The 23019-nt window shown below is 47.2% G+C and overlaps 1 protein-coding gene and 1 long non-coding RNA gene across 3 annotated transcripts in view; one reads left to right on the forward strand and one right to left on the reverse strand.

The window, feature by feature from the left end:
• Positions 1-3783: 3783 nt before the first annotated feature.
• Positions 3784-7598, reverse strand: LOC135411204 (uncharacterized). The gene is made up of 2 exons (XR_010429042.1): positions 7073-7598; positions 3784-6110 (listed from the first exon to the last, which is right to left on the reverse strand). It is a non-coding gene; the product is annotated as an uncharacterized LOC135411204 (long non-coding RNA).
• The window catches only part of MDGA1 (MAM domain containing glycosylphosphatidylinositol anchor 1), a 153586-nt gene continuing 136645 nt past the window's right edge, over positions 6079-23019 (forward strand). For both annotated transcript variants that reach the window (XM_064648480.1, XM_064648481.1), the window contains exon 1: positions 6079-6975. In XM_064648480.1, coding sequence (XP_064504550.1) covers positions 6849-6975 — 127 coding nt within the window. In that variant the 5' untranslated portion in view covers positions 6079-6848. The remainder of the gene's footprint in view (positions 6976-23019) is intronic.

Here is a 23019-nt window from a genome sequence, read left to right on the forward strand (position 1 = left end):
GGAAGAAGCGAATAATCTGTGCTATCTTTTGCTTCACTTTTGTGCATGCAAGCTTTCGCCTGGCTTCTGCTTTAATAAACTTCCTTATCCCAACCCATGGGTTGTTTTCCATCTTACTCTCTCTCCTGTCCAACTGAGAAGGGGAGTGATAGAGCAGCTGGGTGGGCATCTGGCATCCAGCCAAGGTCAACCCACCACATCTTGTTACAGTGAGAGGCTGATGGAAAGCTGCACCACTGATGAGCACTTTATGGTTCCCCAGGAAGGAGACATTGAATTGGATGTTCTTCTCTGCTCCTTCAGGCATTGAATTGGATGTTCTTCTCTACAGCTTGCCCATCACACTGTTGAATCTTTCTGTGACTGGCTCTCCCAGCTCTTGTGTTCTGGGATTGCTAGTGAGGGGAGATTCTGTCAGAAAAATAGTTTTCTCTGCAGCTTCCTTTTTATATCCAAAACAAAAATGCTCAACTTCCTGAAGTGAGGTTGGCTCTGTCTAGGGACAAAAAGGAACTGAGGAACTTCTTTTGTGTTATTTTAAGTCATTGTGATGCTAATAGATCAGCTTCCCAAAACCAAGTGTGGTCACTGGACAACTAAAGTGAGGAGGTACCAGCTGGGGTGTTTTCTCACCACCGAGAGGCCTCAGGGCATGTGAATCCACAGCCTTACCCGACTGCTCCCACAAAAGTGACTCTGCAGGATGGCTTCCTCCTCATGTCAGGAAGACATAATGTGCTGTCTGTGGCCAAAGTCTGTCTCCACCAAGGTCTAAGCAGGAAAGTCCCGTCTGACAGTTGTATGAGCCAATCAATCATCCCCATGCTGTGAGCTGTGTTTAAAACCTCTCATGGGAAATTCAAGTAGCACAGTCTCCTGGGAGTGCTGACAACTGATTCAAACACAACCCTCTGGCTGAAGGCATCTGCTTCAGGAGTAGCTCCTTTACCCTCCCTTGCATCACCACCTTCACCACAGGGCAGAAATCACACATTTCAGATCATCCGCCTGGCACTGACAAAATCTGCAATTGATGCACCCTTTGCTGGTGGTGGCAGAGGGCACAAACAGGGGAGAATCACGCCCAAACCCTTTGTATCTGCCCTCTGTGAAAAAGTATCCCTCTCCAGTGCAGTCTGGGAGATGTGTGCTAGGAGAGAGGGCTGAGGCAATGAAAGGAAGTGGAAGACAGGGAGAACGAGTTCCTTTGACCAGCACCAGCTTGACTTTTTTTGACTCACTTTTTACACATGAAAGGGAGGGTGGGAAAGAAGAAGAAAGTATGAATTTAGAAGGAGAAGTAGGCAGAGAAGAAAAAAGATCAAAGAAAAGGTGAAACGGGAAAAAGATGCTCCCAGTGATGCTGAGACCCTTGTCTGTGCCCCTATACCAGCCCAAATCTGTCCTAAAGCGCAAAAGCAAAAAAAAGCCCAGCAGGATCTCTGGAAAACTAGATATATAGGCTAAAAGGCATAGAGATTGGTAGAAAACGTTGAGTTAAAAGCCTGTGGGTTTAGAGCAAAAGTGGGAGAAGGAGGGGGGAGGGCATGGGGTGAGCACTTGAGCAAAGGAAAGAAGAGTGGCCACACATTGAGATAAGAGGGGCAAAGGATTGCAATGGTTTCAAATAAGCCTTAACCGGGAAATGTAGGTTTGTCAAAGTGTAGTTGGGTAAAGGCAGGAGGCAGGAATAGCAAAATCCAATACAATAGCAACCAGCTGTCAGAAATCCCAATATGACCCTGCGACTAGCTGCATCTGGGAGGTGCAGGGAAGGAAGGGTGGTAAAGCTCTGGTAGGTCTTGGGTGAGGAATAGAGATGGACTCCCTCTTCATCACTCCTCTCTGTACTAAACACTATCTGTGATGAGGAGAGCTAATCAAAAAAACAGGATACACAAGAGGCTCAGAGGTACTACTAATGTTGTAAAATGCATCTGGGAAGAAAGTGAGCACAGCATAGGTGTATTCCCTGGAGTGGAGATGAGGAGAACTGAGGACAGCAAAGCAGAACCCCTGGGATTTATAACCCTATCTTGTCATGCTTCATACTGGAAGCAGGAGATACCCAGGAGGATCTAGGACAGCAGCAGCACCAGCCTGGTGTAATGAATGGTGGGAAGCACTGCTCTAGGCATTTTTTTTCCACAAAGAGATTCTGACTCTAGCACTTCAGAATGGCAAACTAGGATTGTTTTTAGTATATTTTTTTACAGTTTTCCTATGAAGACCAACTAAACAGAAGGAAAACAGCGGACAGTTTAACTGCATCCTATCACTGTAGCTTCACCCATGCTTTCCCATCTTCCCATAGTTTGTGCATTGCAGAGTACCTGGTGCTGTTGCCCCTAGTTTGTTTGCGACAGTTTGATGGGGCTCCCCTTCCTCACACACATTGGCTTTCTCTTCCCTTTCCCATTTCCCCCTCTTTGGCTCTCTTACTGCTCCATCTCACTGCCTTGGGTTGGACACTTGCCCCTGCTCAGCCCAGCTCAGCAGCACTGCAGGGACAAGCCTTTATGCTCAGGTCTTTGATGCAAATCTATGATGGAGTCATTCTTGGATGTGGTGCTGAGAAGAAAATGAACAGGAAAGAGGGGATAGAAATGTCAGACTACAAGCTCAAAAGATCACTGGGGCCCAGAGATAGTTGCATCATCCCAGAAAAGAGATAAATGACAGACTGAACCAGACTACAGCATGAAAACATTGACACAGAAATAATTAATGTTGTTACAACTGGACCTTGGCCTCACATGGTTCTTCAGTCGCCTCTTGCCTGATGTCATTGTGCTATATATGATTTGCTCCGTTTGAACATCACATCTGTCCCAGAGACTGTCTACCTCTTAACATGGATATGAAATATAGGTGATGTAGTATGTATAAATATTTCAGAGACAGGACTCATTTGACAAGTGGGGTCTTGAGAAGCGACCAGAGACACTGACTCCCAGATAGAAAGATGGGACAAATATGTTCTCTAGACACAGTCTGAGGGGAGGAAAGGCATCCCTCATCTTTGCTTTTTGACAAGTAGAATCACTACAGAGTATGTTTGCCTATGACAAGTAGCTTGCTTAGCAAGTGTGCATAGGAGTGCTGCCTTGCTGTCACCCACTGAAAACTCCAGAGTTATGAATGCTATGATTTATCAGGCCTCAAGCAATAACTATTAATTCTTATTTAGCAAATGCAGTTAGGTACTTGGGGTTTGGCAGCATTTTTTTCCACTCAGAGTATACTTTGTCAGTTTACTTTGAAATTCATCTTTCATAATCATTTGAGCCAATAAAACATGAGCATGTTCATTGAATGTTAACACAAAAAAGGGGTGTGAAGCACACATTTTTTTGATTTTTCCTTTTTTGACTCATTAGCCAGATATGCCTCATTCAAACACTGAGGCACTATTCCATAATTTAATGAGAATCCCTGGAAAAAATAGTGGAAAGGCTACAAAATGCCACAAAAATATCCTTATTTCAAAGTTATGCACAGAAAAAAACAAGAGTCTTGTCTCCATGTTGCCATGCTGGTTGATTTTTTTTTTAGTTACTATGAAGTTTCCTGGATCTGCAGACATTTCTACATCTCGTTTTCCTCGTGTTGCTTTCAGCCTACTTCATGGATATGTGGACAATTTTGCTTTGTTTTGTCATTCTCAGCTCCTGCTTCTCCCTATGCCCTGGCAAAGGCGTTGCTCCACCTGTCCCCTCCTGGTGCTGGCTGCCTCCTTCTACCTATGCGCCCTTTGTTAATGTTGCCACCACTCACCACAGGAAGGATTAAATCCTTCTCAGATAAGGGTTTATTTTATTAAGGAATAAACTTGATCACATCAGGTGCTTTCACAAGTGCCCCACTCCATCAGCTGTGGAAAGGGCATCTCAGAGTGCAAAGCCCACAGTGTCTTGGCAAATGTTCCCTTAGCTTGGTTATAGGAAAAAAAAATACGAAGGGAAAAAAAACCCCAAACGACCACAAAACTAAACAAGGCAGTTTTATACTGGCGGTATCCTGACAAGTGATAGAATAGAGCCCAGTGGGGAACCGCCTGCCATGCCTCCTCCATGCAGGGATGCTGGGCACTGGAGTGAAACTGCCCTGTTCGTATCGCTGCTCCCCTTCTGGTGCACGCTATTGCTTTTCTCTCTCGCTGAGCACCATTTACAATAGGAATAACTGCTTACTAATTAGGGGCTATATCTATTAATTGCTTGTTTGTTAGAGCACGACTGAGCAGGCGGCCGCTCTCTCTAGGCCATATCTCTTGATATTTTTCCTTTTTTTTTTTTTTTTTTTTTAATAAATTACGTTTTTATCAGGGAGTGACTTGTTCACACGGCGACTCAGTGCCTGCCGGCCAACCGCTTTCCCTCCGGGTCCCGCACCCCTCGCCAGCTGCCGCGGGGAGCGGGCATGGGTGCAGAGCCGCGGGACAGGGCCCGGAGCGCCCGGGGGCAGCGTGCCGAGCCCACGCGTGGCCGAGGCGGGAGAGCGCGCAGTGACCAGCCCCAGGAAAGAGCCGGAGAGGACCCGCTGTCCCTAAGGGACACCCGCATCAGCCTGTCCCTGAGAGCCTCGGCAGGACCAGCGCCGGGGAAGAGGCGAGCCGGAGCCGGGCTCCCGGGAGCAGTACGCGCCCTAAGACGGGTTTCCACGGCGCTGGCTCCGCTTGACGGGCTGAGCTTACTGCTACGGCCCCGGGCCGGGCACGGGCAGGCTCGCCGGCGAGCAGGTCTAGGCTCCCCAGAAGCAGCGTTTTGTCCCTCTCGCAAAGCAGATGGAGATAGGGATGGCAAAGCAGAGCCCCGCGCAGCCCCCCAGTGCCGGTGACGATGCTCGCGGCTCGCGCAGCTTCCTCATCCTCTTCCTCCTCCCAGCCTCTCGCTCCGAACCCTGCGAGGTGCGGGGAAGAGCGGAGGCGGCATGCACAGCTCCCCGGCTCCGAGTCTCATGTACGAGCCTCACCACGGCCCGGGGCCGGCAGTCCGGCGGGTACCGCGGCCACCGCAGCCTCGCACGGGGGTGGGGGCCCGTACGGCACCCCCGCCTTGCCGCTCCCTGGCAGCATGCACGAGGCAGCCCCGCCGGCCTGCAACCTACCTGGGGGGCCCCAAAAAACTTTGCTGGCACCAGCCAGCGCCGGCATAGGAGACACTGGGCAGCCTGAGCTGCCCCCCCACCCCTTCGCATCTCAGGTCCCAGCCGGGAGAATCCGACCTTGCCACGAGTGTCCTGAGGATGGGGGTACCCCGGGCTGACGACGGATCTCTCGCCCGAAGCAAATCCCTTTTTCTTCCCAGCCCTGCGGTGTTGTCTATAATTGGGCTGGGGCGAGGCGTGGGGAGGCCCGCAGAATTGGGCAGGAGGCTGGGCTCTCCCCAGCACGGCCGCTTTAATTGGCTCCTTTTTCTTTCTTCTTTTTTTTTTTCTTTTTTTTTTTTAACTGAAGGGGAATGAAACGGTAAGGAGGGGAGGGGAAAAACCTGGAAAGCCAACAGAGAAGAAAATAAGGCACAGCTGCCAGACCCGGCAGGCGTGAGGCAACCTCGGGGCAGCCCGGCCGGCGGGCGCGGGAACCCCCGGACGCCCCGTCGGGGACCGGTGGAGCAGAGTGTCCCGGGGCCGGCTGGGGAGCGGTGACGCTCCTAGCAACTTCTGCAGGAAATTTTGGCGCTGCAGGAAAAAGCGGTGGGGCAGGGACCTGCCAAGCGGTTTCCAGCTGGCATCTGGCAGGAATAGCCCAATTTTCTCCAGCTTCTTATCTCTCCTCGTCGGCTCCCTTCCCGCTGCAGCCCGTTAGTTCCCAATAGGACCTCCGGCAGCCGTCGAGGGAGAGAGACACGGGCCTCTCTACAGCCGCAAATCCCCTGCGAGGCGGGCGGAGCAGGCACACACGGAGGCAAAGCATCCACCTGAGGCCGGCACACAACATCAGGGAAAGTTTTGTAGGGAGAAGGACCTGGTAGGCTGGGGAGGAGGCGAGGAGAGCCGGGCTGAGCTGCAGGCGAAACGAGGGTGCGTGGTCTGTCTGCTCCTCGTTTGCTTCTCCCTTCAGGCTGGCTGGGGCGATGCAGTGCAGCTGGGGGAGCTCTTGGGAGCCGCTTTAAAAAAAAAAAAAACAAACAACAAAATCCTTCCTGGATTTGATTAATTACAACAATCCCCTCCCCAGAAGATCTGGAAAAGAGGAATCACCTATCCCTCCCTCCGCCTTTCAGCAGCTGGCTCCTACCCCCCACCCTCGCTTCCCCCCTTTTTCTCCACCTCCTTCTCCTTCTCCCCGTCCGCTTCTGGGGCTGCGGCCAGAGCCTCGCTAGGAGGAGAGAGGGCGAGGACTCACTGAAGTTGGCCCCAGTTGGCAGCACTTTGGGTAGCGCGGGACTTCGGGCAGAGCTCGGCAGCTCCCGCTGAACAAAGGAGCCCCCTTTCCCGCAGGAGCTGGAGGATAGCGCTGGGCTGGCCCGAGCCCTACTCCTGCCCTATCCCGGCGCCGGCCCGGTGCCCCCGGGCTGGCCTTTCCCTGTACCCCGAGTACGGGCGCGGCTGCCTGTTCGCCTGGAGATCCTCGAGCAACCTGGCGAGGGGAAGCGGGAAGCGGCGCTCCGCGTTCCTGCCCTCCCTGCCTCCTTCCCTCACTCTCTCCCTCCTTTTTTAATTCCTTTCTTTCTTTCTTTTTTTTTTTTTTTTAATTTTAAATTTTACCCCTAGGCGGCCCCGGTTGGGGGGGGGGGGGGGGGGAGTCCCTTCCTCCGCCCGAGGGACGCCGGTGCCCGGCGCGGAGCGGGGCGCATGGGGCGGTGTTTCGGGAGGCTTTCGGCTGCTCCTTGCTCCCCCGCCGGATGCTGCCTGAGCTGTTTTGGCTGTTTTTCTTCGCCGGCGATGAAGCCTCTGCCTTGAAGATGGACATGATCTGTTTTTTATTCCTGTCTCTGGTGCCAGTGTACAGCAGGGGACAAGGGGTGTACGGTAAGGGACCTGTCACGGTCGCTGTTTGCGGAGGAGGGCGGAGGGGATGGGGGGCGAGGGCACAGACAGCAGCGGTGGGATCAAAGTTAAAAAGCACCTGCAGGAGAAAGTAAATGATGCCGGCGAAGCTCGTCGCAGCCTGAGCGGAGAGATTGATGCAGCAATAGGGCTTCCAGCGCCTGTAGCTACTTCATAATTCCTCGCCGTAACCTCTGGCCGCCTCCCATGTACGAGTCCGCCGACATGGCACGCAGGGACCGCCAGCGGGGCTGCTGCCGGGGGAACGACACGGGCCCCGGCCCTGCCTCCCCACTCGCGTGGGGACGCCACGCTGATGTCGGTGGGGGCGGCTCCGGGAGCACCTCCGAGTTGCATTTTCTTTGGGGCAAGGGGAGGATAGAGGATCCCCTCCCCGCGCTGCGCTTGCGGGTTTGCTTCCTCGCAGGACTACCGGCACGGCGAGCAGAGAGAAGGGCGGCCGGCGCTGCCCCGCGGGGCTCCGCGTCGGAGCTTCGGGGGTCTCCTTCCCCTGTTGCCGCGGACAGCCCGCTCCCCGCTGCCGGCGCGGGGGGCGGCTCTTCCCGGCTCGGCGGGGCCGGCTCTCCGCCCTGCCCCGGCTTCCCCTCACTCCCCACGGCGAGCCCTGCCGGGCGCCCCGGGAGGGGCGAGGCTGATTTTGCACCCTATGGAACTTTGCTGCTGATTCTCTTCTTAAGGTGATGGAGGTGGGTGGGTGGTGATCTGTGGTAGAGCTGATGTTGGGCTGGTTGATTTTTTTCCCCCTCTTTTACTATTATTATTATTATTGCGTTTACGGAGCTTACTTCCTCTCCTTGTTTGCAGGCAGGGTGGCAAATGGCAAGCTCGGATGGTCTTCTCATGAGAGGTCTGCCTCCCGTAGCCCCTCAGTGCGAGGGCAGAGGTGGGGGGATGGCACCCCGTGCCACCGCCGAGCACAAGCTCGGGCTGAGAAAACACCCGGAATTTACGTTAGCCAGCCGTGCAGCCCCCCTTTCCCTCTCCCAGCCCTCTCTTAATTTTTGCTTTACAAGATCTGCATTTCCAATACACTGGGAAAAAATAAATAAAAGCAACCCACAAGTCTTGTCTCTCATAACAAGCCGGCTTTATCTTGGCTTACAACTCAGTTGTGCGTTGCTGTAAAGTCCTCCTGGAAGGCATGCCTCTGCCTCTAACAAGCCAGGCTCTCTGAGCTCTGAAGAGAGACCCCAGTGAGAGAATCCAGCCCCCCCGCTCCCTCTTTTTTTTAACAGCACGCAGCCAGTCTCTTGTGTGAGCTCTGGCAAAGATCAGTTCAGTCTCACTGACTGTGGGTAAGTCTTTGTAGGTCACTTTTTAATGATGTATTTCTTTAATGGAGACAATTCCTCCTTTCTCCTTGAGGGCTGGGGTGTTAATTTGAGTTTGGGTCTGTTTTGTAAAATAACCATTTTAAATAGAGGGTGTTTAGCTCCCTTTATTTTTTTTCTTTCTTCCTCTCAGTATATGTGTTTTCTCCCAGTCTGCCTGTCCAGATGAAAATTGTATGACCCTCAGAAGGCTGGAAAGATGAGGAGTAGAATGAGTTTGTGGTACAGAAACCTGGTCAGGGCATGTTATTTATTCCTTTAAAACAGGTAATCTGCTTTTAGCCAAACTTATATTATTTCACTTTAGTGTTCTTGCTGCTGAATAGCTGTCAGTTGCTGTAGAATGGCCTCTCAGCTCAGGATTGTAGCAAGAGGGACAGAGCTTAAAACCAGGTTTGCTTAAATGTGCTTTAAAAGGCTGCCTGATGTATTTTTTCATCCACTTCAGTGAACTTGCATTTGACACAGTTGCTGCTAAATTAGATCTTCAGAATAACTTACTCATGTTTTTGTCTTTTTCTCTCACAGAGAGATTGGAGAAACTGTGTACAAAAGAAAGCACATATAGAGACATACACTAAGATGAAGCCATTCTTTTGAGCCAAAATGGCACACTACTTCTATCTGTTCTCTTACTTAACTACACAAAGGGGAAACCCAGTCTCTTCCTTCCTCTCCCCACCCCTACCTCTTCAAACTATGCAACATCAGGAGCCTTAATACACAGCTGTCGCTGAGCGCAGCCCAAAGCAGTGTCTTGTGGAATCAGCACACTGGATGGTGGCTGATAGTTTTCATATTGTCTTTCCCAATCCTGTCTTCAGTTCACTAACCTGTGCTGTTTGCATGCCTTGTGCAGCCAGCACTGTTTCTTTGGATGCAAGATTGCTGTTACTGATGGGTCGAGCAGAGCTGGATTGATATGGTTATATTTGCGAGGATAAATAAAGCAGGATTAGAAATTAGTCCTACTAGCCCCCCCCACTTGGATTTTTCCTAAATCTCTCACCATAGCTTTAAGCAGTACTTGACCATTCTGTGTTGTGAATGTTGATCTCACATGGCACCAAATGTAGAAATGATGAGAACTCAAGTGTCATGGTTCAGATCTGTTTTTCTGCTTTCTCCACTGTATGGCAGTGGAGATTGGGGGAGGCATCTATATGGGTCTATAAATATATTTTGCTTTAGCAAATCTCCTGAGATTAAATCAGATTAAACAAGATAAACTATCCATGTGATGTACCCTTTAAATAATACACCCACATGGATGTGCACAAAAGACCTCTGTCTAGGAGAGCAGAGTTGTTGGAGAGGTTTATTGAGATGAATGGTATAAATAAAATGTGTATAAGGGCGTTTCTGGGAAAGGAGCATTTACAATCGAGGTGCAATTTAATTAGGAGTCAAGGTGCTTTATGCCTGCTACCTGAAGAGGCTTGTTATATAAATTGGCATTTGTTGTAATGACTGAAGTGTGTCTGAAACCCTCTTCTCATTAGCTGATCCCATTCTTTTAGCCTTGTTTGTTGCAGTGAGACAAGGCTGGCCTGATTGGGAAGCCAATTCAGCAGACTGCCAAGAAGCAACTCTTATTAGCCTTTTGTGGTAGCCCATTTCCCGGGCTGCACGTGCCTTTCAGTCCTGGTGTGTTAATGCTGCTGGTCAAGATAAGGAGCAAGTTGAAATAGATCTGTAGAAAATGTCAGAATTGGGGAGGAGGAAGGAAGAGGTAAGGAGACAGGGGACCTGCCTTTCCAGGCTTGGAGTTATCAAGACTTTAAGACTATAAATTAGACTGAAAGGAGAGGATTGGTGCTGTGGGGGGATGGTATTCAAGGGGAAGAGTGTGCCTCTTGCTTCCCGCTCAACTTTGTAGATTTCAGGACTTGTGTAGATCTGGTTCAGAGTGTGCACAGTGCTGCTGCTGTGCTTGCCCCATGTGCAGGATATAATTAACACTTCTGGGTTGTCTTGCAATTAGCACAGTCCAGCTGATCAGCAGCAGCCTTTCAGGTGGAATAAAAGAGTGGGATGTTTTGTCCCCTGCCTCTCAAAATTCACCTGCAGAAAAAGCATTTCAGGAATGGGCATCACAATGTGTGATGAGGGGCTACATACAACAGGGTGATGGAAAGGAAATAGAAGGAAGGCTTAGGCTGGGCAGCAGGGAAAGCTGGCTGGCACCATGATCAGAGAGCCTGGATGGGCTGCACTTGAAACTGGAGGGGGTGAAGCACTTGCAGAGCAGAGTAGGCCTGCCCTGGCCTCAGAAGTGGGGAATAAATGACCTGTTAAGGCTCTCTCTTTAAAGAGACACCATCGCCCCTGAGATGCCACTACAGACAGCCCCCCAAAAAATCTACTGGAAGATTGTTTCCTTGTGTCTGTGATGGAGGAGTGTCATGGTAAAACATATCCTGGGTTTAAGCCATAAACATCTGCACTTTTTCATTTCATGTACACATGACATGATTTGTTTCCTGCTCCTTTTATCTGTAAGGTAAAAATGCTTTTACTAGAGTTTACAATGCAGTATGCCTCACACAGTCTTGCAACCTGTGTGCGTGCGTGTCTTTTGCTGCCAGTTTCTGGGGCACAGACACTCTAATGTCACCTGGAGCCCAGTGACCTGGATCCATCGCTCTCACCTGCCTCTGCCTAGAGCTGATTTGCCAGCAGGAACAGGGGTCCAAGACATGGAGCTCTCCAAGATACCTTGCTGTCATCTCAGCATACCCTGTGCCCTCAGAAATGGCTGAGCAGATCACTGGCTAAAGGAGGGGCGGAGCTGGCTCTGTGAGTCACTTTTTGGCTGATTGTGTTTGGAAAATGTGAAGTATGAACACAGTGGTCCTCCAAACTATGTATGTGTGTATGTACATATATAAAAACATACACACTTGTTCACACATCTTTTGTGCTCAACCATTTATCTTTGTTGTCCAGCCCTTAAATCTGTGGTGGCTTAGGCTGTATACAGCCTTTTGAGGAATGAGTTTTCTAACTGGAGTGCCATAGAAATAGACTCACCAAAGGACTGGGTTGATCCAAGATTTGCATAAGTCTTTAACAGCTCTTTAAGGTCAAGGCATTAAATCTATCCAGCCCAGTGCTTCAGAATGCCTTGCTGTTCTCCAGCTGTAATGTGTCACATTGACTCTCGTGTGACACTAGAGCCTCTAGTTTTAGGTCAGGTCAGTAGCTTCATACACCAGATAAGCCCTCAATTGACTTTAATATGCAGTACTAGAAAACTGACATTATCCTCTTGACAGGTTGTTTGCAACTTGCTGAATGAAGTCAAAATATTTCACTATAGGTGTCATCAGAAACCACCATCCTATGCTAATTTTTGTGGGAACATGAAGACAGATGTTGAATAATTTGACATGAGCAGCATAGCTTTTAAAATTATCACTGTGTCTGGTTTGCACTGGAGTTTTTGAAATATATATATGTATTTCAGATGAGTTTGAGAGAGGGGAAGGTAGGTATAATAAGTGACTCCAAATAAATGGAAGATGCAGCAAAAGATGGACCTGGAGGTTCAGTAGTCAGACAGCAATTCAGCCATGGCAGTAAGGGGTGCTGTGCTGCTGAGGCTGCTGTTTTTATTTTTAAGGAATAAGACAAAGTGACTTCCATGCTGGTACCTTAGGGATCTTGTGACACTTCCCATCAACCAGAAGCCCTACTGTTTTGCCTGTGTTTTGATGAGTTACTGCTATTCTGCTTGCTTGAATAGTGCATTTTCAGGCTTCCAGTCCCTCCCTCCACACATACTGTGCTCTCTTGGCTCATTAAGCATAGTCTATGGCTAAGAAACATGCCTGTGTGGCTACGACTTGTTGTGAGGAGGGCAGAGCTGGGGGGTAGGAAATTGCCTTTTGGCCAATGCCAGTGTGCTGGCACAAGTAATAGAGAGAGATGCATTTCAACTAGTGAAAGACTACTTGGGATGGAAGGTGTTTCTAACTCTGTGGAAATGTCCTTAACCCTACCTGCAAAAGGCTTCTTTAGTCAGCATAAGGTAAGTCTACAGTCAGCTGGTTTACCTGTGTAGCTCTGGAGAGACAGTTCACCCGTTAAGTTCTCATCAGGGTAGGTGAGATGTTAGTACCTTTTCTGCAGAAGGGTTGCTGTGTTCTGTCATCGTAATGGGCTATGTTTTACTGTAGGGAAGATGAGCTTTCTAGAAAACAGGCTGTGGATAATGTTGGTTTGTCCTCAGAGATGCTGTAGGTAATACAGTGTGTGATTCTTTAGGCTGTACCTGGTAGCCCAGATTTTAGTTACTCTGAAACTATTAAGAAAACTGAGACCATTTTAGATTTCAAGCAGTCAAGGTGTCCCAGACACCTTTTGCTGATCATCATCTGCCAGTGTGGCACAGGTTTAAATTCAGAAGGGGAAAATGTGCCAGTGTCTCCTGGGCTTGTGGAGGAAGGGAGGGATATGGCACTGACACCACACAGCAGAATGCTGATCTGGCAAGGCCTTCAGGATTCACCAGAGAGAGTGATGTGTTGTGAAGAAATGAGAGAGGAGAGTTTCTGTGTTTCATGTCTCTGTGCCCATGTTTAACTGGTGAGATTTCTACTCTGCTAGGATCCAAAGTACTTGGCTTTGAAAAGAAAAAAGCTTTCATCTGCTACTTATCTGGGGGAACAAAAGTTTGTTTTTATAGCCAAACGCTTGCTGTTTAGATGAAGAAATTAATGGAGCTGACAATCAAAAGCGCTGCATTAAGGGAAAGAGGTCGAGAAGTGGAGCCCAGAAAAGGAGATCCTGGGCATCAGCTGATCTTGGCTTAACAAAATTCACGTGGGAGAAGGGCGCTTACCGACAGGTTAGCTAGGACAGGACTTGCCGGGAGGCAGAGAGACTTTTGTCAGGTGTTTCACGGAACGAAGGCTTAGACTCCTGTTTCTTTTCCTGACTTCTGCCCAGGCACAGCACGGTGCTGCAGGCGGCTCCTGCTTCCCCTCCCGCCCCAGGGAAAGGCGCAGGAAGCTGCCCGTCCTTCCCCGTGCTGCCGGCTGGCTCCTCTCCAGCTGTGGCTGCGGAGCACATCTGGGCGGCGGGGCCGCGCCGCTCCGCCGCTGCCCGGCAGAGGGAGGCGTTGCACCGCCCCGGCGGCGGGGGCTGCCGGCGTGCGCCCCTTCTCCCGCGGAGACAGAGACAGAGATGGGGCCGGGACTTTCTCGGGACGCACTCCGGCTGTGGGAGCGCCCGTGTCCCGGCCGGACACGCGTGGGGAGGGCTGGCCGGGCTCGGCTCGGCCGGGGAACGCGGATGGCGGCTCATTCTCTCCGTGGCCACCTTGGCGGACTTTGGGCAAACCCCGCTGTCCGTCTTCCAGGACGGAGCGTGGCAGCGAGCGCCCGGGACGGAGCTGCGGCGTCCAGGTTTTGGCGCTGACTGCCTGCGTGCCACTTAGCATCTCTCCCGGGTTTGTCTTTGGGTCTGAAGCTATGTCGCACTGTACACAAGCACTTCATGACCCGCCCTCCCCAGCCCACCGCCCCACTTTTTTTTTTTCCCCTTTTACCCTTTTCTATTTGTTTTCCTCTCTCTTCTTTGTAATACTCTTCTGGTGGAAGTGCTGTTCTTCTGTTCCTTCTTGTCCATTTCCAAAGATCGTACAATAAAGTGAGTGCAGGTTTCTTAAAACCTTCATTAACCTTTTTTTTTTTCTTTCATGTGTCTATGTAGATGTGGTATTGTGATTTGTTGTTGTTGTTGCTGTTCATTTAGGCGTTTGTTTGGTTTTGGTTCTCAAAAGGAAAAGATATTTAAGGATTAAAGGAATCTGAACAGATTTGAGGGAAGATGAATCCTCATTGCCTTGTTCTGGAAGAGGGAGAAAAGACAGCAAGGTGAGGTCTGGCTATCAGGGCTCTAAAATTATCAGGTGAGGCATTAGTGCTGTGATATATCTATCGCCTTGGTTCCATAAGGCAGCAGATCTGAGGGGGCCACAGCAGAAGTATTTGATTGATGCCGGTGCTTTGGCTCTTGGAAAACATGGGCTTAGGGGCCCTAGCTTAAAGCAAAATTGTCTTTTGAGCATTGTGGCTGCCTGCAGGGAGTTCTTTGCACCAGTGTATTTGCTGCGCTGTATCCAAGGTCAGCTTCTGACTATTAAGCTCCAGGTTTAATGCCCAAATACTCTGGTCCCTGGCTGGGGAAGGGAGATGCCTTAAGTTAACCAGGGAAGTAGAGAGACAACTGAATATAAATGATTAGTTCTTTAAATTTTCTACTTGTTCTTCTAGACTAGACAGTCTGGGTACTCCATTGTGTGCTTGTGACTGTATTCCCAAAATGTATAGAGCGCTTTATGGTTCTAGTAATGTTTGAACTCCTCTGAGAAAAATGCTCCCTCTGTATGCCTCTGTAAAGCACTCTGTGTTCTCAGTATTGTGCTAGTAATGAACAGCAGTGTAGACACAATTATATATTTCAGTGGTTGCAAATAAGGCAGGACAGCCCACTGGTGATTTGAAGTCACCTGGTGATTTGAAGTCACCAGCACTGCTCTCAGAACAGGTCACAGTGATGTGCTTGGCTGCAGACCCCCAGGGAGAGGGTGTATCAAGGTGGCGAGCAAGGATCTCTAGCAGCTTTTATTGATTTTGCCGGCCTCTTGCTTTCTTGTGGCTCTTTTCACTCGTGCTGCAAATTGCTCGTGGCCGTGGTGTTGGCTGTTATCCCTTTGCTTTAGCTTGCATAGGAAAGATCTCATTGATGTAACTAAAAATCCCTCTGACGGTGATGTGGCGGCTTGTGGTTTCTCTCCACTGTGAGCTGTAGTGTAGGACAAATGGCATGCAGATACTTTACTGAGTTTATGTAAATGGAAATGATGGCAGGGTGAGGACAGCAATCGACAAAGGTGCAGTAAGAACAGCAGTTTCTGAAGACAAATTAGCAAACGCTGTCTAAAGGAGAACTGACATAACATTGAAAGCTAAAGTCAAGCTGTGAGAAAGGCTTTAGGATGTCTGCAGGTGGACATTTAATACAAGAGTAACTGCTTGCTGTTCCTGCTCCTGTTCAGAAGGAAATGATCCTTCACTAATTAGTGTAAATTGTTTTAAAATAAATGTGGATGGGAATCTTGTGCATCTCTTGTGTGCCTTTGTGATGAAATAAAAAGGAAAAACAAAGATATGATTCAGACAGGTGTTTGAGAAATGTGTCAAAATGGCTTTTGCTTACAAATACCTTTTCACCTTCTGGTGCTTCTTGCATGCCTTGCACAATGGAAAAAAGGCATTTGTAGATTTAGAGTGAAGAATTACTGTCTTTTGCTAAGTTTAATAAATGGATTAGTCTGACTTGGAGCATTCCTCAGAATAGCAGAAATGTGAGAAACTGAGGCTCACAAAAGTAACCTGAGCAGCAAGAGCCAGCTGGGGATGGGAGACTAAACTCCCTTGCCAGTCAAGTGAATCCAGCTGGGATGTTAAGAAAATTTAACTGGTGGGGGCATTTCCACTGCAGTTGTCAGACCCTGAAAATCCCTCTCAGAGTGCACATGTAGGATTTCTTGTGTTTCCCATCACTGTAATATCCCTGAACTTCCATCTTTACAATGCCCCTGTTGCCTACAGTTATTCCATTCTGCATGTGGGGAAATGAGATGGAGATTAAGTGATTTGCCCGTAGCAGAATGGAGAATCGAACATCAGCGAAGTTTTAACCATCCTTTTCTCTCTGGTAAAGTGCAGCTGGTATTAAGTGCAATCCCTGTGGCTGATAGATCCAAGGTAAATACATCCTCAATAAGAAGGCATAAGCCACTGAAAACAGGCTTTGATCCAGTTATCACAGAATCAAGCATTTTTAATAAGAAAACACAACCATGTTTTGTCTTTCACTACTAATTTAGCTCATCTTTGTACACAGGTTAGGATTTATTTTAGGACATCTCTTGGAGGTCTTCTAGAAGTTGAGCCTTGCTGTACATCACTGGGAGAGAAAGAAATCTTTCAGTTGTGGATACATACATGCCTTTGCTGTGTGGATCTGCAGAAGGACCAGTTTCAGAATCTGTTGACTCATTCTGCAACAATTTAAATTATTTTGCACTTGATCAAAGAAGCAGTACTTCTTGCTACGAAAAGCCTCTGTCATGAATGGAGGAGATTAAATGACTGTTGCTTGTACCTGGAGGAAAGGACAAAAAGTCTGTGTTTGCTATGAAGGAGCAAAGATTTGGGATGGAAGAAAAGCAGGGGACCATATAATTGGTACATGATGAGGGACAGTGTCTGGGACAAAGGAGAGAAGTTGTGATAACAAGGGTGGAGCTATGACTCCAAAATAAGGCTGGATGCCAGAGCAGAACACAGCTTTTGAAGAAGCAAAAGAGAAATCTGAATATTCCAACACGTTTTGTCATTTAAAGTATGTGCTAATCCATATTCTTATTTTTCTTACAAGTATGAAGACAGTGAGAAATTTCTAGTGTTTGTTTCCCAAATGCTAATGAAACCCAAAAGGATTTAATGTCAGTGATTTTTGTTTGACAATTCAACTTACAGTGCACATGCACTATGCCTACACAGAAGTAGGAACTGTGACTCGTGGGTGCACTCTTGAGCTCTCTTTAAACTGTCAGTTTTAGTTACTAATTGCAGTACAGCTGTAGCAGCTCAGCCTGGCCTGTGCTCCAGCCACTCATGCAACATTCTGAGTGGGCTTTGAGGTGTGTGCTGAGCCTCTTGTTCCTGGTGTCTCCTGGCAGCAACATACTCCACTCGACTGCTTGATAGATAAGTTTTGGGGCACCTACATGAGGTTCATGCTTGCTTTTGGATTGCAGCACAAACAGACTCAACTCCAGGCTGTACCACTGGGTGTTAATACAGCTAACTGACTTACTGGGTGCAGTTTGAAGTCTGAGGGCTGCAGCAGCTTAGCTACTGCAGTCCTGTAGCTGTGAACTCTAGCAAGACAAATGCCAGGGTTGCTCTTGCTCAGTGGTGTTTTTCGAGCAAGCATAGATGCAGGAGTGCAAACTGGCTTAATGCAGTTTGATGTGGTGAAAAAAACCCTCTGAACAACAGGTCTAAGAATTAATCTTTAATTTTGAAAAGCTAGTCCTGAATAACTCCTTGCATAGACAAGCACTGCATTTAGCTGTGATTAAGTTTCTAAATTGTTTTTCAAAACAGGATAGTCAAGCTCCTGAAGCATGTAGCTGCATCTGAAGATGTTACCCATAGAAACTAAGCTCCGGCTTTGGTTAAAATAGCACAATAACAGTTTGTTTTATGGCTGGTCAAATGATAAGCAGCTTAGGACTTTCATCCTTATTTCAGCAGAAAAATGCAATCGACAGTAGAGAATGACTGTTTACTATGATGTGCATGATTAATACCATAAATCTTTCATCTTGGGATGTTGGGTGAGAGGCATGAATATCACTACTACAAATTGAAAGGAGCAGTTTCTTATGTATTTGTGGTTGGTAATCAGGCTTGAAACTCCATGTAGAAGGAGAAATTAGCCTAAGTGAATGGTAGTTATTGAAACTAGAAACCACACTGGCATTTGCTAAGCCTTGGCAAAGATGCCATGCTGATTTTTGCAGATCACAATGAGCATATGTACCTACTTGTGGCTGATGGTTATTCCAAGTGGCCAGCAGTAGTGTGTGTGCTATTTGACAAACAGTTCTGCTTCCTGGATTATTATGGAGACATTTCAAAGTATGTTTGCAGCATATGGCTTGCTGAAGGAGATGGTTTTAGATAAGAGACATTGGGTAAAACACAGTAGATCAGCTGCTTATCACTCAGCTTCAGATGGGTCAGCAGGGCATTTTATACAGACATTTAAAAGAGCAGTAAAGAAAAATGAAGCCCAACATCACAAACTTTATTTCCTTGCGTAGAGCAGTGTGCAGGAAAGCTCCAGAAGAACTAATACTTAATAGACAGATTTTAATTTTTAAAATTGCATTTGATTATCTCAAAGCAAGTCTAGAGGAAGTAGTAAGTGAGGATATTGGGGGAAGGAAACCACATTCATGAGCTTTTTGCTTGTTAGCTCTAAATAAAAGCTTTGCAGAAGGAGGAAGCAGGGGAAGGTGCTAAAAGTGCTGGGATCTGTGATATGCTTGGTGAGGTAGACAGGGAAATGAGAAGGAAATGTGTCTAGCTATTGCTAGATGTAAAAAAAAAAAAGAGGAAAGAAATGGATGCTTTTGATGGTGTGTGTAAATTTGAAGAGTGAGAATATTTCTATCTTTCATTGGCCTCATGATAATACCCGTGACATTGTTGCTGTTGAAAATGAAAGATGGGAAGAGCAAGTGAGAACCACCATCCCCATCAGGCGGAAGCCTTCCCTGAACAGGATTGCACATCTGCCAGAAAGCAATTAAAAGTCATATAAAAAGGGGCTAGTCTTAGCACCTCCAGGAAGATTTAATGTAGAATTTTCATACATAGTCCTATATGCTTTTTTTTTACATTCCCAGATACTCTGTGAGCATTGCTGCTGTCTGTGGGTGAACAACTGTAGGTGACACCAAGGCTGTAGTCCAAATCCCACAGTGGTGTAAAATGGGTGATAGTTTGTAATTAAGGGGTTCATTTGCTGAATTAACTCTTCTGATTTTTTCTGTATTGTTATTTCTCCCTTTTTTTCTGATCCAATGAGTCATTGTAATCAGTTTTTGAGGCATGTGTGACTAGTTGGATTTTTGTTGATATAAGGTCTGATTTCCTATATGTTCTTTGTCACACCTGCTTACCTTGCTGACATGTATGACTTTTTATTCATTAACCCAGGAGAATTGCTTGCTGCTATGGGAGTGTGAGCAGGCAGCCCTTGTACCTGTGACCCACCAGCAAGAGCTGCTGGCCAAACTCTGACTCAAACCTTTGCTACTGCCTGACTGGGAGAAATGCTTGTGTTTCTTCAGATCCTCTGGGAAAAAAGAAGTTAGAAGGAGGGTGAGGGAAGCCTTAGAGAATTCACTTTCCTGGATATGATTTTTGGCTTTGCTATGCTACGCTACTCCTGTAGATAGCATTTTAATTCTAAAGCAGGGGACTTAAATGCAGCTGAGCTGTTGCTCTCGTAAAAATGCTGGCCTGAAATGCTGCACATAATGGCTTGGATCCTGTTGCTGTCAGTCTTTCTTTATGACATTTTTATTTTAAAGACTTCAGTGTAAACCAAGTATGTAGAAAAAGCCCAAACAAAAACAGCAGCAACAAATAAACTTGCCTTAAATTGCACAAAAAGATGAGACCTGTTTGTTTCTTCTGCCCTTTTGTTTGTGTGAATGGAAGGTGATGCCATTTGTCTGCCTCGGACAGAGGTTTTGAAGATGAACCTGCTGATTTCAGTGAGGTGTTTTCATCTAGATATGAAAGGAGAGGGCATAGACAGGCAACCTCAGTTTTTGTGTGGAATCCTGTCTTAGTAGTTTACAGGTTTTCAAGGGCATTTGATTTTTGGTTTTTTCCACCCCATCGCCATTAAATTTTCATTCAAGACATTTTTCGTTTTGTGGCAGTTTCTGCTTTGCTGCATTGATGAGCATCTTTTGGCTGGTTGTTGTGGTCACTGCGCTACTGCCAGTCTCTCAGACAGTCCCTGAGCTGCCTTTGGTGAGCTGCTGCTGGAGAATCCGACAGCAGATCTGTCATCAGAGCACAGAAAATCCCTGAGTGTGAACCCTCTTCATAAAGTATGCTGGCTTTGTCTGGCCAGAGTGCAGTGCCTGGAGACTTAGCCAGCCAGGCAACATGCCACTGGAGAGGCCAAACTCCCTAGTCACTATTTTTTGGACCTACTTTCCAAGATGGTTGTTTCTGTAGGGCATTGTTTCTCTGGGCCTGAAAAGTGTCTGGGCACTTTGATTTCAAACCCCACTACTCTGGAGGACTTGGGTTATGTTTGTGATTTTTCCAGAATGGGGTAATTCTTATTATACTTGAACTACAACTTAACTCTCAGCAAGTCGTGTGTTCACTTCTGTTGGTGAATCTGGAATAGTGGGAAAACCAGTCTTTCCTACCCCAAAAGTTTTTGGCTGTTTTATCTGATATGTGATACCACTTGAGTATCCTTTCCTGGTGATCGCAGGCCTGTCTCTCTTACAGCTTGCTGTCTTGAAGTGAGTTGTAGGTAGCTGGCAAGAGTTATTTGGATTTCCTCTTTATTTCCCCCATTCTTTGCTTTCCTGCAGGATTGTTTTGCTGGAATAAGAGGATTTTTTTTTTTTCTGTTGCTTAATTGTATTACAATGGTTGAAATTTTTTTTCCTTGCCTTTGTCACATATGTTTGTTACCTAACTTTTCTGGTGTCCTTAAAAAGTGCAGATAGAAGGAAGGGACATAAATAGAGCTACTGTTCAGGATCTCACTTGGCTTTGGAGATAAGGGCCTGCCGGGGGGGAGTCTTTGTCCCATTGTCACCACCATCTTCCCATCTGCCTTCTCTCTTTCCTCAGCTCCTGTCGTTTCACCTTCGGAATTATTCCCGAATTCACTGTGCTTAAAATAATACTTGTTTGAACAATAAAAGCGGTATTAAAGGGATGCATTATCCCTTATTTTAAATACACATATTGGCTCTGCGAGAGAGGGCTTTGCAAAGAAAGTCTGACTGTATGCTTTTGCACATAAAATGAGTATGTCAACAAAATTCTGTAACTGAAGAAAGCCCTTTTCCCCTGCTTCCCCACATGCAAATGTCCAAATACAATGGAAATTCCTACTGCTGAAACAGCAGCAAAGAAAAACCAAGAGGCATTGAAATGCTGCCGGTGATACCTTTATACTGAGTTACGACAGTGAAGGCAAACAGCGGCTGGAAGCTTGGTTTGATCTTTCTGTATGAATAAGATTAAGTAGCAGGCACAGTGCTGGTGAGGGGTATTTTCCTGACCCTCTTCCACAAAGCTTTTGAACACTTGCGGAGAAGCACGGAGTGTCTTCAGCACCTACTGAAGGAATGGTGACCGAAGAGCTTAGCGTAGCCGAGTGCCCAGCCTGTTGGAGAAACAGCTGAGAAAGACCTTGAGAAAGACCTTGCCTGATGTGTTTAGATTGCCCTGCTGACCAGAGCAGAGGGATTTTTCCACTGTGTCTGTGTCTCTCCTTTCCTTCCTGTTAATATTTTTGTAATCATTTGTACACATTTGACATTAAATGTATCCTCTCATTCAAGGGGCCAGAACCTTGCCTGGTGTTCATCAGGGAGCTGGGAATTTGGGTTCAAGGGCCAGCTCATGGGTCTCTTGGGAACTGTGTGTGAGATCAGATGTGAACTGAGTCAGGTCTAAAGTCTTCTCGGGCTGCTTCTGTAGCCACACCAGTAATCTCTGTCGTATTTACTCTGCTGGTGTGAGCTGTCATCACTGCTCCCATTTCTGAGCAAGAGTGATAGAGAAAACTTACAGTCAACTGTTCCGTTTCTTATTTTTGCCTGTCAAATGTCTTTTCAGACTCCCAGTGCTCCCTCATCCTGCCTTCCTTGAGACATCTTTCCAGCCTCACCCTTTTCTTTGTCCAGATGTGTAGATTTACACACACAAATTCATTTCATGGTATTCCCAACACAGACATTATCGCTGTCTTTGCCCTTATTTAATTTTTTAGTTTTATTTATAGCCTCTTTCTTGGGCAGATACATTTCCAGATCACTTGTCCATCATCTCATCACTCTCCAAGAAGATATGTGGGCTTTAGGTCTGTGAGTGCTTCTGGGAGTTTGTGTGTCTTCTGGAGCACAACCCTTCCTGGTTGGGGGGTCAGCTGGGGCCAAGACTCAGCTTCCACATGTTCCAGGACAGAATAACCTCCAGACACTAAATTTCCCAGGGTGGAGAAAGAAGCTGTCTCCTCATGATACTTTTGTGCTCGTAGTGTTCATTGCTGCTGGATCAGTGTATTGTTGTTTCTTGGGTAACCAATGAGTAATACATCTAAATCTGCAGTTCTTCTGCAGCATCTGGGTTGGTTGGGTCGAATACAGAAAAATGCAGTCCTTTTTGCTGAAGAAAAGATTTGCATGAAGCTCTCATCTACCTGAAGTGTAGAGTGATCTTTCATTTTTCCTCACTATCTCTCGGGAGTGTGACTTTCCCTTCCCCTTTCACAGATTCATCCTCTCCAGTATTTAGTGGCTCTCCCCCAGGAGCATGCATGCCCATAGGTGGCAGCAGCCAGGTGCCATAGTTGAGCAGTGTGGTTGTAGGCACTAACTACAGCAAAGGCAGCATTCATCCATGTGGGGAAAACTGCTTTTTTGATAATCCACTAGATTTCCCTAGAATTCCTGCCTGGGGAAAGCTGACATTTTGCATTGTTTTGGGAGCTCTGAGGCCACCTTCCCAGAAGCTCTTTCTAGGTTTTATAGTCCTCAAGGAGGGAATTGGTACAGTAACTTCGTAAAGGTGAAAATCAACACTGTATATGAGGGGAGAGGGAAAAATGTGGTAGTTTTTAAAGGGAAAAAAGACACCCTAAAGTTCCATTTCCTTGGGACTGAGCTTACATCTAATTTGTGGCATCTTTCCAATCCTCTTACCTTTTTCTGGGAAATAGCAGGGTCCAGAGATTAAAATCTGTACCAAAGTAATTGTAATTGGGGACTCAGTCAAAAATTCCTACTGCCTGGACCGCAGCCTGGTTTAGA

Source organism: Pseudopipra pipra, chromosome 3 (genome assembly GCF_036250125.1).
Source record: "Pseudopipra pipra isolate bDixPip1 chromosome 3, bDixPip1.hap1, whole genome shotgun sequence".
Lineage (NCBI taxonomy): Eukaryota > Metazoa > Chordata > Aves > Passeriformes > Pipridae > Pseudopipra > Pseudopipra pipra.